Source organism: Streptopelia decaocto (genome assembly GCF_964273445.1).
Source record: "Streptopelia decaocto genome assembly, chromosome: Z".
In the NCBI taxonomy this organism is placed as follows: Eukaryota; Metazoa; Chordata; class Aves; order Columbiformes; family Columbidae; genus Streptopelia; species Streptopelia decaocto.
In genome coordinates this window covers 59,393,444-59,408,969 of record NC_138657.1, presented here as the reverse complement: position 1 = coordinate 59,408,969, position 15,526 = coordinate 59,393,444, and the positions used below count along the sequence as shown (strand labels likewise).

The 15,526-nt window shown below is 37.3% G+C and overlaps 1 protein-coding gene across 1 annotated transcript in view; it reads right to left on the bottom strand.

Annotated features, from left to right (window-relative positions):
- Window positions 1-15,526, bottom strand: part of OXCT1 (3-oxoacid CoA-transferase 1) — an 87,746-nt gene that overhangs the window by 28,560 nt on the left and 43,660 nt on the right. The window contains exons 8-13 of the mRNA XM_082074785.1: window positions 11,082-11,189; window positions 7,533-7,644; window positions 6,946-7,040; window positions 6,244-6,292; window positions 2,831-2,903; window positions 1,984-2,059 (exon numbers count right to left, since the gene is read on the bottom strand). Coding sequence (XP_081930911.1) covers window positions 1,984-2,059; window positions 2,831-2,903; window positions 6,244-6,292; window positions 6,946-7,040; window positions 7,533-7,644; window positions 11,082-11,189 — 513 coding nt within the window. The remainder of the gene's footprint in view (window positions 1-1,983; window positions 2,060-2,830; window positions 2,904-6,243; window positions 6,293-6,945; window positions 7,041-7,532; window positions 7,645-11,081; window positions 11,190-15,526) is intronic.

The window sequence follows — 15,526 nt, the reverse complement described above, 5'->3', positions numbered from 1 at the left end:
TAACACATCATAGCCACCACAAGTTAATGTGAAGTAAATGCTTTCACAAAACCAGAGCTACTTCATCTAGTAAGAGAGTAGCTCTCAGAGTGACATGAAGGAAAAAATTTCCCACTCAGCTTCCCCATGACATATACCTGCAGTACTGTACTCAGTGTCAATTATGCACATTTATTTACATCAATCATCTGAAAAGAATACAGCTTACTAAAAGTAAGCTTTTTAAAGTTAGCTATTTGAAATACATAATTTGAGTTTGGGTGATTTGTCATACCTCTGAGATGCAGAGCCATTGCTAAATCAGATGAATTCCAATTTTAGTTACCTAAGGTAACTCCCTGAAAAGTTATACTATCATACTTTTGCCTTGGCTGAAACAGCAAACCTAGAGTTAAAAATGTAATTTGATTTATCCCTTATATATCAAAGTGCGTGTGGGTTTCTCCATAGAGACCCCTCTCCTTATTTTGGGTTCTAGTGACAAGTTCTTGTAGCTCAAGAGAAAAAAATAAATTGGAATTGGACATTGCAAAGCTAACTGTTATTTCCTTAATGCACTTCATACTTGGATTCTTACAGTGTATCTCACCATCACATTGTTTAAAACACACAGTTCTAACAAAAGACATAAAACTGCAATAGAAAAGCACACACAGGATCCCAGAGTGATGCACTAACAGCAGCACCAATTTTCAGACCAAATATTTCACAATAATAACTTGACAACATTGCAAGTAGAAAAGTCTTGAAAAAGCCAGCACTTTTATCAGTGGAGTCTGAAAACATCTAACCAGCACTAGTCCATCTGTTCTCAGCTGTGTGATAACACCAGGTTGTGCTGTAAGGACATCTAAGGAAGACTGTTTTCTTATTAATTTATGCCCTATGTGTCATATTGGAACCAAGCCATAACCCCATCACATCCCTTACAATTGCTCACACAGACACCTGGAATGGTCCTTCAGATAACCCTTTTTCCCACATCTGCCTGTACAGACACTGCCTTTGTCCCCTCTTGCTACAGCGGTTTATGTTTGAGTCACTGCCCCATGACTTGAGCATTCGCAGGCTTGCTGGAGAAGTCACACAGACTGTGGGCTCAACTAACGCTTCTCCAAGAGACAGGACATTAATTGGGTTTTTTTTTCCGCTTCCACTCAGCTTTCTAAGACTTTCCTGAGAACTTCAGCACTGCTCAGACAGATAGAAATGTGCCTCATTACCTTAAAACAGGCTAAAAAAATTTTTTTTTCCTAGACCTTTATGATACAAACCATATCAGAAAGTACCATATTGAAAGCCACTGAAAATATCAAACTTGTAAATCAGACAAAAGATACGTATGCTGTTTAATGTTAAAACACACTGTGTTCAAAGTGGCTTAATGTCATCAGCTGCTTAAATAATACCACAATTAGCTTATATTTCTATGGTTGAAATCTGTAGGACTATTCAGGTAAATACAATAGTATTGCTTCCCTCTAGATGTGTTCAAAACTGCAATGCTGTGATACTTTGTCAGTCACACCGAGAAAAATAATGCAGGCATTTGTTAATAGTTTTATTATGAGCTACATGCTATTTTACACCTTCCTTCAAGTTCTTGCTCCAGTTACAACTATGCAAGAGTTATCACTCTTGACAAAAAGCATCAATCCTCAGAAAAAAAGAAAAAAAAGACATTTGAAAGGCATAGACCCAAGAGGAATGAAAAAGGCTTACATAAATCATGTTTAGCTTTTCACAGTGCTTAGCACAAGCATGATTTTAGAGGGCTGGCTCCAGATAATTGATTGCTTGGTGCCAGCAGTACACAAGAAAACCTGTTAACCTTAAAGCTGCACATATCCTCTATTTTAATGCTTTGAGCTTACAACCTCCATTTTGCTTCAGCCCTTTTCTTCTTTGCCTGACCCTCAGCTACAAATACATTCATATTATGCTAAATATAGTGCACTGACAGTAGCATAAACACCTACTTACAGGAATCATCCAGTTGGCCAGGTCACCGTACTTAGACACCTGCATAGCTCCAAGCATTGTCAAATCAACGTGGCCTCTGGCAACAGAAAGTGTGTAATTAGCATACAATGTTCAAGTAACAGTCCACAGATCTTAACAACCTTTTGTTCACATTCTCATTGCAACAATATAAAAACGGTGGCATACTGCAGAGGTAGCAGCCATTTTGTCACACATGTAGTTGTTTTTTTTTTCCTCTCTAGATGTATCACTGATGTAAATTTTTCTGTCTGCCTACTGAGCCTCAAAAATATTATTACTTTTGTCTGGTTTTGGTTAATTGCATGCACAGTCAATCAGCTCTGAACTCATACTTTTAAGTGCACTCCTTCACATATTTACATGCACTCATTATCTTTTCAGAGCCATTAGGATTTAGTGTTTGTTTGCATCCAACCTCCTTCCTGAAAAACAAACAAAAAACAGGTGCAGATGGTGAATTTCCATTAGGGAGGTGGAATGAGGATCACAGTCGCAAGCTGAGCAAAGAGAATATAGAGAGTGCAAGTACAGATTAGATACCTGGAAACGGCCAAAAAGCAGTTGTTAAAACATAGGTTATAAATGTGTTTATATATGGCCAGGTGGTAGTAGACACGAACATCAGTACGGTATCTATTAGTTACAGTGTTTTTCTATTTCCCATAGCTAGACCTAATCCTCTGTAAACCATCACTGATTAAGCCCATGATCATTTTACAGGTTGTTAAATGCTAACCACATTTCAAAGAACTACTAATGAGTTCAGTCACTGACTCAGTTTATTCTTTTCATGTTTCAGAAGATCAGGGTTTGTGTTGTTACGTACCCTCTTATCATTGCAAATGATTCATCGCTAGAGAAGAAGGAAGAACCTGGAAGAACAGTGACTGTCTCCTTACCTGTAAAAGAAACAAGCTATAGTACATATGCATTTTCTCTCTTTGGCAAATGAAGTCACAGCTATTATCCAAGAAATAAGGGGGGGTTTATCAAATTCCTTTGGATTCTGTACAATATGGACCTGACTGCACTTACTATGTCACATGTAACCCTAATCAATCATAATGAATTGTGAAGCAGTTTGTGACAGTTTTAAAGGATAGAATTGCTCACTCTTTGACCACCAGCAGTTCTAGGCAAGACATCACTGACACCAGAGGCTAAGAAGCATCTGTGGACTTCAGCTTTCTGCTCTATTCACAGAAAAAGTGAGAGGTAATTCTCTTTTGAAACAGAGGAAGAGCATCTTCAGGAGACAGGGAGGTTGCAAAGAAGAGTGAGCAGACCAGATTGAACAGCATAGAGCAATAATGATGCAGAATACAAAAAAACAAATCACACATTTAATCTACTCTTGCTTTATTAAAGTGCACAAGAAAATGTGCATCTCTATGCTGTACTGTTCTCTGCACCGTGCTTGGGTCAAGCACTGGAGCTCACATGGAAGTGTCTTATTTTGACTCTGTCCAGAGCCCTCTCTTTCCTCTCCTGCCAGCACTCTGAATCAGTCTGCGTGTCAACCATGTGTACACAGTGCCTGTGGAAAGGAATAAGAAACACAGCCAACGATGAAATTATAAACCAAGCATGTGAAACTTGAGGGAAAAAACCCAAGACTTTAGCACCAGATGACATTGTGAAGAAAAAGTCAATGTAACAACAAAGAGGATGGAAACATGATTCAAGAGTTTCCAGAAAACAGGGAAAAAGATACAATGAAATTAACTAAGAGGATGGGAAAAGTGAAGGAAACACAGTAGGAAAGTTAAAATAAAAACCTAAGTTACCTGTTTCAATTTACTGAGTTCACTTGCATTATATGCCAAGATATTGTATGGAAATGAAATTTTGACACACAAAATAGTATAGAATTAAGGTTATACAAACAGTCTTGCAGTCAGATCACAAGAATTCACCATGCTAACATCCAAACCAGCTGAGACTGACCAAATCCTCTATCCCTACCAGGCACCCACCCAGGGGAGTGGGAGAAACAACACAACCTGCAAAGAGTAACATGGAGTGAGAACTCTGGCATCAAGCAACAAGTTAATGCAGTGCTGAGAAGAAAGAGACACAGGCAGAAGACCACAGAATAACGTAGCAAGAGCACTGTCTTACCCACTTCTTGAAAATGCTCTCAGGATGTCAGTATATATTTCTACTGTAAGACAGAAGTCTCCCCTCCAGTTACAGTGAACTTAATGTGAGACATTCAGAAAATGGGACAAAACCCCCTACATTTCACAGCAGTACAATTACATTTGCAGATAAAAATTTGGCAAAAGCCCAAACTGGGAGTGTATTTTGAAAATGTGGACTTTGGGGGCTCACACAGTAACATTCCAGTCTATGAATGCAAACAGAATTAAACCCTATTCCTTTGCCATTTTGCTTCTGTTTTCTTCATATGTTTTTTTTTAAATTTGGCTAGAAAGCATTTAGAATGGTTTTAATCCAACTAAGTGTCACAGGGATTTATCACCTTCTGTGTGTTCCAAATATTATAACAATGTAATTTTGGTGGTATAGCTGAGGTTCACCTATCCTATGTCCATTGCAGCTTCAGAGGAAGATGTGAAGGTGCTTAACACTCAAGCACCAATACCAGACTAATGAGATTTCCATCTTGTTATTCTAACTTCTTACATTAGCTTCATCCCAGCAAGATTACATCTTCAAAAATATTTATTACCAAAAACAACAATTCAAGATCATCTTGACATCCATATAAAAGCACAACGATTTTTCAGAGTATTTATCAAGTTCTTGGATATTTTTTTCGTCATCACTCTGTTAACATGTTCATTACTAATGCACACATATTAGCACTTAGGTTCTAATAGGCATGCATATAATTTCACCTTTTACAGTAAATGGTTTTTATTCTAAACAATTTTTTCCTTCCAACGACACCTTCAATAATTTTTTTTTAAATTACTTCAACTTCACTTCAAGCATTAACACAGCTCTTATACACCTCTGACATTTTCCCTCCTACAGTGTATCACAACAGTTACCTAGCTACTGGTGAAATGCTGGGCTCAATTCCTTAGTAATTTCTTATTTTAAATCGGAAGATGGCCTTAATTAACTCCGTATTTAAAACATTATACTGACACATAGCAGTATGATAGTGGTACCAATTAGTCAAGCTAGGTAGCAAATGTTGCAAGTCAATGAACAATTGCTGGACTGCACCTTGATATTAAATTAAAAGCTTGTTTGCTGTCAGTGCTTTATCTTCTTTGACTTTTCACAGTTTCATTGTACTTTCTAACAGCGGCTGAGAAAGGTACTGTCTGTATAGATAAATATGTATGTACCAATACATACATGTTTGTGTATGTATATGTATAGTTAAATAAAAAATACAAAATGCATAGGTTTACCACATGAAAAAACAACTCTAAGACGTCAGCTATGTATCTACAACCTATACAACTAGTATCAACGAGAATTCATAATATGCCAAGACCTACTTCTGTTTGTCAAAATACAACATACAGGTTTAATTTCACATGGAAACAGAGAATGGATACACATACAACTTTCCATGAAGGAAACAGAGATCAGACAGATGAACTAAACCATAAAAAGCTTGAGATTTACATTGCATGGCTGCTTCTGAGGTGAAGTGTCCCAAAAAAGCTGGGCAAAAGAGCAGTGGGGACTGGCATCCCTGCACTAAAGCAACAAAAGCAGCCACCTGCAGCAGAGCCCTCCAGCATGTCAGGTACTGTTTGGGGGGCTCTCTCCCCCTGCCCTGGCTGCCACCCCCTCTCCACATGCCAATGAGTTAGAGTTAAAGAAACACAGAATCATTTTGGTTGAAAAAGACCAAGTCACTAGCCAGAAATAAACACAGGACGTTTTAAAACACATCCCAAACACAAATCACTTGAACTCCTTTCCTAGAAGACACAAGGTAAAAAGTGTCAGGAAAACAAATCCAGACTCACATACGGGCTTCACAGAACAATCTCACTTCTGAAAAGGAAGATGTGACCCTTTACTGCCTAGCCTGGGAGTTTACATCAGTATCTACTAAAATGCATAAGCCCTCTAACTAGAAAACGAAACATCTCCATTGATCAAAATCAACCTTTGCTCAAAAGAAAACAAATATATTAATATTTATAAGTAAATAAAACAGGAGTCTAAGTTCAAACATTTAATCAAAAGGAAGTTTTTAGATTAACAATGAATAATCATTTTCCATAAATTAAAAGATTTTACCTGCGTTAATCAAGTCTGGATCTACTTCACTTTCAAGTGGATAAGGACCCTGACAACAACAGAGACATATGTCAGTTTTATATTAAAATACCTTTGCGATACAACTCATAACTGGTTTACTATTTCTAAGTCATATTATTGAAAACAGATCATCACAGACATGTATTTTTTTTTTTTATTTTTAGCAGAAGAACATCCCTGATGATGCAAGCCACAATTACCATCAATTAACATACAAATACTGATGGACATATCGTTAGAGGCTTTTAGAGTTACTAAATAACCATGAAGTGGTGGGGTTTTGTTTGGTCTGAATGGCAGACATTTTTCAGAAAAAGGTATGCAGATACAACTTCATAAAGCCATATGACAGTGAACATAAAATTCACTTAAAGCTTTATTTAAGATTATGTTTGATAAGGCTTACAAGGCTTGGTCTTGCAAACTACTGAAGGTTTGGACTCCTTCCAGCAAAACATGTACTTAAGAACATACTTAGCAAAGTAGTGCTAGAATCCTGAAATTAGTATTTCCTTGAAAAGTTCCCTGCACTACAATGAGAATGTTATGATCATTAAACATGGCATATATTTGGATATGATTTTTAGTAAAATTACAGTCAGGTCAGGGGCGGTCAGGGAATAAAACCCAGCCACTATAAGGTAAGTACCTTACCGTTAAGTGACCAAGGTATATTCTTACCAAACCCAGGACTCCATTTTCACTCTGTAAGTGAACAGTAATGTCTGGACTGATGAAGTTACTGGCCAACAGTGGGATTCCAATACCCAGATTAGCTGAAAATGACTGGTTAAGGCACAAACAGGAACACGCATACTGCAAACTAGTAAATTTTTTTAAAGTTAGTATGATTAGATTAGAACTGTTCTCTTCACAAACACTTTCATTTTAGTTAGATGCCTTACATTTGTGATGAATTATTTCACCATTTGGACCGTTTAATTGCATCCTGTCAAATGCTTTACATGAAAAAAAAAACAACCCACAGTGGAAGTAAGCTTCATTTCCAATGTGCGTAACTTTTTCAAGCAATTCTTGCAAAACATTCAACTGCTACAAAATGCTCCAGATATGCCTGGATAGTAACCCCAGGTGTATCATGGGTTAATATCACATCTATTTCAATATATTCAATAAGATGCTAATAAAATGAGATCATCCCAGAATCTGGGAAAGACAATGAGCATGATAATTAACCTGTCTTAAAACAGCTGCAGCTGTTATTCTAGTGAATCGTCACTTGAACCTACAGCACAGGTGAAGGATACCATACATGCCATCCTCAAACTCTAAAGCAGCCCGTCTGATGATCCTCTCCCTCACATTGTCTCCTTGTTTTTGTTTGGCTTTTGAGTCTTCAGGCTTTCGGACTGATAAGCGCTGCAAATGAAGATATAATAGTAAGATTAGAGTCCAGATTCTTGCTTCTTTCTTAAGATACAAAAGCATGATTTGTGATTGCACTGAGATACTTGGTCCAAGAATAATGTTATTTTTCCATCTTCTGCAAAAAACAACCTTTTCTTCCATCAGTTCAAGCTTATCTAAGCCAATGGAGTCATCAAATATCCCCAATGACAGCCTTAGAGCAAAATGTTATTTCTTTGTCTATATTGCCAAGGCTGAGAGAGTATGTGATACATAGACCACTGGTTAAGGCACCAAGCATTAGTGTAAATACTAGCAAATCTTAGATTTGTTACCCCAGAGACACCTAAATAGATTTGTAAAATGTCAGCCTAATATACAAATACTGCTCTCTTTCTGCATTCATTCAATTCAGTGGTGCTATCCTAGATTTATATGCATGAGACAGACAAATGCCAGTCATCTAAAGATACTGGTAGCTAAGCAACTAAGTTTTCAAACATAAATCTGCCTGAAGTTGTTTCCTGAAATTTCCTGGCCTTAAAATGATGCTTTCTAAATCACATGTAGATGAAAATGCCATGACATTCAAGAACTTTTTAAGACCTTTTTACCTAAATTATTGTTTACATACATTATGTTCTTTGTGCATCTCTCCCATGCATATAAAATCGCTCTGGGCAACATCATGTCCTGCACCCTCTCCTATTCCAGGCCATAATGAACACATTGGGCAAAATTATCTTCTGTTCATTTTCATCACTATGAAAGAATTTTTGCACCGTCTTTTTTCCCCATGTTGGGAGTTCCTTTCCTCTTAGGCCACAGGTGGCCAACACACAGCCTGCAGGCCAAATCCAGTCCTCCATCTTGTTAATTTTTTAATAAATTAGCCAGATACATGAACTTTAGCAATTACATGTTATTTTTTAAAAGTACCTGTAAAAAGATACTTTGTAACAAGCAGCCAGGGTCCCACTCATGAATTCAACATTGTTTTCCATGGATACGGCCAGGTCTATGGTCTAGCAGTGGTGGCCATGCTTGTGCAATGACATACTAATGTCATTTAGTAACAGGACAGCTCTGGACCACTTGCTTAAGTTCATGTATCTGGCTAATTTACCAAATGAAATGTGACTGCCCAGTTGGGAATACTGATTTAAGGGGGGATGGCTTGAGCAGATGAGGTTACTGGCATAGATAGAGGGGGAGAATTGATGGAGAAAGAGTGACTGCTGTTTATGCAGAAGCGGGTTTAAAGGAAAGTTAAGCCTGTGTGAGAGGATCTGACTATTATTTAAACAGGTCCTAAAGGGCATCTTTGTCTTTTACTTAGGTGACACACCATAACATCTTTGGTGGAACAATTTGAATCCCAAAATGTCCAGTAATAGAAAGGTTGATGTAGAAGGAAGGCAACTTACTGACAGATTGGAAAGTGAATATATGTTGGTGTTTCAAGGAGAAAAAACAGTATGTTTTTTGTGTTATGAGACAGTGCCAGTGACAAAGGAGTACAATGCACATAACTGAGTGCAAACTCAGATAACTGCAAACACAAGGCCTGCAGGCCGAATCCTAAAATTATATTCAGCCTTTTGAAGGCAACCGCGAGACAGATGTGGCCTCTAATGAAACTGAGTTGGACACCCCTGTCTTAGGCAGTCAGAACCAGTATCAGTTCTCTTGAATTTCCCAGCAACCTTCTTTTTATGCCTTGGCTATTCTCCCTAGAATTGCTTCACTTGTAAGTTGTGGAAATAGTAGGAACAATCACAAAGGGTTTCTCCCCAGCAAAGAGAAGGCTAAATAGTATAATATGACTAGCACTAGAGACACCATGTCTGAGCAAAATTGGCAGGAACTGCTACTTAGAGCCAGTAAAGACTTAGAACAAACTAGGTTCTCTTTATTCTCTTTATTCCTCATCTCCCCTCTTACCACTTACCACGCTGAATGCTTGCACATGTATAGTCACTTCCTTCATATATAATATTTTATGGAAGAGTAAATAAATCTGCCATTTCCTTCCTATACTTATGAGATGTACCACTGCCAAAATTACAAAACTACACAAACAAAATTAATCTGTGTTAAATCTTTGCTGTGCAGTTCATTGTGCTTCTTCCCCCCACCCCCTTCCTTTTTTTCTTAAGCATCTGGGGAAGGGCGCAGATGACTAAGTAGGTGTATTCACGTATGCAAACAAGCCAAAGAAAGCAAGATCTTCATACAAAGTCTTCGCTGGAGCGAGAGTCACCTCTTTGGCAGTCACCACTGCCAAATGGCAGTAAGAACAGCAGTTTACTAAATGCAAAATGGATTGCTCTCATAAAAGGTAAAAGCTTTCTGTGAGATATTGCATTCATTCAGAAGGAGGAAACAGGCCATTAATTGCAGTCTAACACAACATGCCCAAAGAAAAAAAAAAAAGAAAAAGAAAAGGGTTTGGCACTTCTGTTTTCAGTCAAACACTTAACAACATGTAATATCCTTCTGCAGAACCAAGAGATGAAAGGAAAAAACATGTTCATAAGAGAGATTACTCAGAGGAAAGGGTTTGTATGACTTTCTAGGACTTTGTGACTTGATTTTAATAATAAAAGTTTAATTATTACAATTCCTTTCTGCACTTTTTTTTCCCCAGGATGTCCTTTTTCTCCTTGTGTCATAGATCTCCCCCTCCACCAGCTCTTCTGATGACATTTTGAATAATTCCCAACCATGGAGACACAGAAGGAATACAGAATTTTCAGTTGCACTTTAAGAGTACTGCCACATCACCAAAATGAATATAGAGACATAGTTTGAGTAAAGCAAAGCCACAGAAAAAAAGAAGAACAATCACACAATCATAATTTTCTCGGACGTTCTCAGTCTTCTATTCAGACTGTAAATGCCACTGTCTAAAAAAGTTCTTGATTAAATTAAAAAAAAAAAAAAAAAAAAAGAAAAAAAGGAAAGGTTCCAGGAGTAATTCAATACACAGCACAAAAGGGGTTTGAGAATGGCCCTACCTGCCCATGTAAAGAGCTCTCCAATAGAAAAGAAAGTATCTAATGATCAAAGGCAGCTCTTAGTCTAGGTGTTCTCTTTGTTTTGTCTACAGAAGGTGAACGGAGAGAAGGAAGTAGAATGGAGTAGCATTTTCCATCAAGTTTTCAACTGTGTTAAAGCCATCTAGGACTATAGGCAGTTGCTAAAAATTATTCAGGGACTGAACCAGAGAGGCTCAGGTATAAGAAGTGATGCTCAGTTCTCAGGCCCCCACCTAACTAGTAACTACCTAAGTACCTACCTAAACTCCAATACTTAGCAAAATTTGACAGCTTTTTCTCACACTGTTTTCTCAGTTCTAAGACTTGCTGGTTCAAGTAAAAACCCTGTAAATTCAAAAATACACCCCAAACTGAAGTATGTTGTGATCAAGAAGCTCAGCCACTTACTTCAATTCTCTTCTCAAACTTCTCTCCCTTTATCAGACGATCAACATAGATTTTGGGAACATGAATGTCTTCTGGGGCAAATGCTCCTATATCAACAATTTCTTCCACCTGCAGACAGAAAAGGGAAAGTGAAAATATTTAGAAAAAATTATTCAGTTAGAGATTTTATTAGCATTTAAAATACTAAATATACAGTGGGCAAATCAAGAAAACTAACAAATGGCATAAAAGAGATATACTCTTTAAAAAAGGCAATCTTTCCTCTTCTTTCAAAGGCTATTTCTACATACAAATTGAAAGTAGTTTATGTTTTAACACCCCATTTTATACAACCACCTTCAAGAAAGGTACCATGTGCAATTACATCAGAGTTGCTTGTACCTACAGATAATTTCCATCCAAACAGAAAGAAACAATATGTCAGAGTACAAAGCAGAAGTATGAATTTTAAGGATACAAACACAGAAGATGGCTTGATATCTCTCCATAGTGTACTCAAAATTTAAAAAATTCAAACTGTAATAATTGATTGTAAGAAGGATCTGAGGATCTATGTCTCTACAGTTAGTGAAAGATTCAGCACAAACCAGCACTGATTCACATATAGTACATTTTAAATATCAGCTATCTGGTACATGAAGTCATTTCTGTGCCTCAAGCACAGGCAACAGGGTTTTCCTTCCGCTATGTCCAAGCTTAGGGTGGTCTAGCTGGAGACCCTGCTATGGGCAGATGCCTGCAGCACAGACCTTCAGTAATGTCTGGTGCTTTCCCTGACAAGTCTCAGGTGCAGAGAGCACATCCTGTGCCACAAACAGACAGTACTGTTAGGGCTGTACCTGCATCTCACCACAGAGAAAATGTGTCATGTTAAAGCAACAGGACAAAGATAACATCTGAAACAACCTTCTAAAAAGAACTGAAATCGTTTCCCAACTGCTTCATCACAAGGAACTAGTTAAGCTTTCAGGAAGTCTAAGAACCCCAAAACAAGTCACAGCGTGTGACACATCAATGTGAGTACATCCCTTAGTAGCCTTCACCAGTGAAGCAACACTGAAGAGCTTAAAATTCAGTTTGACATCCTACTGTTACTGCACAATGTGATCAATACTAAAATCTATAGTACATCTGATAGACAATTACCTCCTTACTGTGCCTTCCAGTTTGACAATTAAAAAAAAAAACAAACAAACCCACCCTAAAAGCAGAAGAGGGAGAGGAAAAATTAAGAATATAAAGACCCCAGGATCAGTTTCAGATGATCCCTAAAAAAAGCCCTGATTACCCACAGGAGGTTATGCACCGGAGGAGACACATTGGGAAATCTGTAAGGCAAAGGTGGTAAGGAAGAGGTAACAACAGCCACAGGGGACACCAGCCTCAGTGTTCACAGGGAGCAAAATCAAACATACAGAGTTTTATCCACAAGCTAAGGAGAGACAGTTGAATCAATGTTTAAAAAATTCAGACTACTGTATTCAGGGAAAAATGGTATAATCTATTCATGCCCTACCTCACTTGAAGTTCACTACTTTAAAAATGAGTTTTAAAACTAAAATGGAGACCAAGTCAAAACAAGGGTAAAGTGAAAACATGCCAAAGCACTCTCAGTGTAGGGACTGCTACCAGAACATGCTCAGAAGGGAGGAGAAGCACAAGATAAGGCTTTTCAATGAAGCCATACACAAGCAAATGATCTGCTACCAGCAGAATTCTCAAATTCACCTTTTCTAATTATGTTTGTCTTATCAGGTGGAAAATTAGGCCTGGGGAATACTAATTACTATGTATTTGAACTTTTTCATGAAAGAACTACATATATTTGCTGCAGTAAATGAGATTATAAAACCAAGGCCTTTGCAGGCACAATTCAACCAACTTCAACAGAATTATCCTGTCAGAAAACTTGACACATTGTTATCTCTCCCCCATAGAATACACAGTATAAATAATTTATCCAACAATAAATTATTGGATTTTGTTATTAGTCACCCTATTCCCTTAATTTGTTAGTACTTTGTGTCTTTGGAAACAGCAGTCAGCATGATAGCTTTTCCTTATAACAACTATCAACATAATTATTTATCATTTCATTATGGTATCCTAACATTACATATACAATATGTATTTTTGTCCTAGGGATTTCAAATGGGCCTAAGGATCCCTGCAGACTAGAACACCTTTGTGTTCACAGGCAGCCCCCCACTACTCTTACTGGTGTTTTGCAATTGCTATGTTCTGCCATTATGTACCAAATTAATTGATCTACCATTAAGCATTAAGGGTAATTAAGTATGTTAAATATCAATAGAGCAATGAAATGGAATTTTGAAAAGCAATTAAAAATTTGCATGTAATGTCCGCAAGAATACACATCATCCAGTTCTGCAAATGAAATTAATCAGCATGTTCATATGAAAAATAAATAATTTGCACAGGGGAAGTATAAATGTCATCTGATTGCTCCAACTCTCTCTCCCAACCCTGCTCTCAGGGAACAAGATGATACTGCATTTGAGACGCTGTAGACGGGCTGCCAGCATCCTCCATCAGAGCTGCCAGCACTGCCGCCACAGATGAAGCTGTGCTAATGGAAGTGACACCATGAAATCTGATGGCTATGGGAATCAGTAATTTAACTTTCTGTGACCACTGCGAGATATAACCCAAGCACCTTTCTAGATAAAAACAATAATGCAAAATTAAATAGTTCCATAGCTGGGAATATGCACTTCCCTTTCACATTCCATATTCCTTTATGAGTCTGTTCTGTGAGACATCCACAGCCTAACCCTCAATCACCTGCAGACATGCAGGAGAACACTTATATTAATAATTAAAAGGACATATGTGAGTTTTCTTCCTGTTCTCTCCATATTATCTATCCTTCTGTTCTTCTCTACTTACCTTGCCTCAGGCTTTTTTTTTTTTGTCATGTATAGAAGAATTCCTGTAAACATCAAAATCTTTATATGACATCCCACCCAAGAGACACGAAGTCTGGCGAAGCACAAAGAGGGAACTAATCAAGGTGGACCACCTCCTGCACAATTTTTAATTTGCAAATCAAAATACTTTGGTACCATTTGGACTGCCTTGATCACAGGTTTATTTTAAATCTTAACTTCACAAATGCGTTAGAAGATAGAAAATGTTTACATCTTTGCTACACAGGTAAAGATAAAGATTAACTTCAGGAGACCATATGGGCTGAGTTCCCCCTCTTCTGGGAAGGCTCTGATGAGTGATTCAAAAATCTTTGCATTGTTTCAAGAGTTTCACAGTATTGGTTTTCTTCCTGGCTATAAATGTGCTTGCAAATCTTGTCTGATTGCTGACAATGGGAGCAAAATGAATAAATTCAATCATTTCTGAATACTGCTCTATCTGCAAGTACACCCAGAACATAAAAGCTGTTCTTCACTATGATTCACAAGAGCCTTCTGCCATTTTGTTTGGTATTAGGACTCATAGAATCAATGGTCACTTGTTTCAAAATGTCACTTCCTTCTGTAATTTACATCTACTTTTCCCTTTTTAAAGTAGTCGGATTTTTGCTTATGGAAATTCAGCTACTCTTCTACAGTTTTATGTCAGAATTTCTGAAGGCTTCCAGAGAGAGAAAGTGAACCTTGAAGGTTATGGATTTCCAATAAGAAAGATAAAGAACTCTAGTTCTTGACCAAAAACTAGGAAGGAAATTACAATGACACAACTATTCATGTCAAAAGACTTGAAAATTAAAAGGCCTTTCCTTTGTGTATTTACCTCTTGACCTATATCTGTAGCCTAATTAGATGCTTTACGATACATGAAACATTTTCAGCTGTTTTAGTTTTAAATCTCAGTTTTCATAAAACTAAGCTGTAACCAGAAATGACAACATAATTCCTTATTAGGGGAAAAAAATCAAAAATGTGCATCTGTAGATGGGTGAGAGAGAGAAAGAGACTTGGGAAGAGGGAGAATTTTTAAATAACTATGCATTTTTAAGTAGCTTGTTTTTAAACTGGCTTTATTAGATATCTCTATCACTACCTTAATTATCCTAGTACACTTCAGTTCTTCAAATTGAAATAACAAAAATACCCAGCAGAACATCAGTAGGATAAAATATTACAACTGGTCAAATGTCTAAAACAGCAGAAGAAAGAAATCAAATTTAGCCCCTAAGATTCTCAAAACAAACTCATTAGAATACTTCTTCAGTTGACTACTGGAAGAGTCAGGATGTCACTGCAAAATTCATTGCAACATTTATAAAATCATAAGAAGTTAAAAAAAATATTAAAAAACACAATAAGGGCTATGAGCCAAAGTGGCGTGAGTCTGGTTCATTCCAGATCACAGAAACTGTGATCAGCTATTCCCTCTGCTAATGACAAACAAGGAGAAAAAAGGTCAGTCTTATGTTTAGACTAAATTTCACAAAAAGCTTTGAT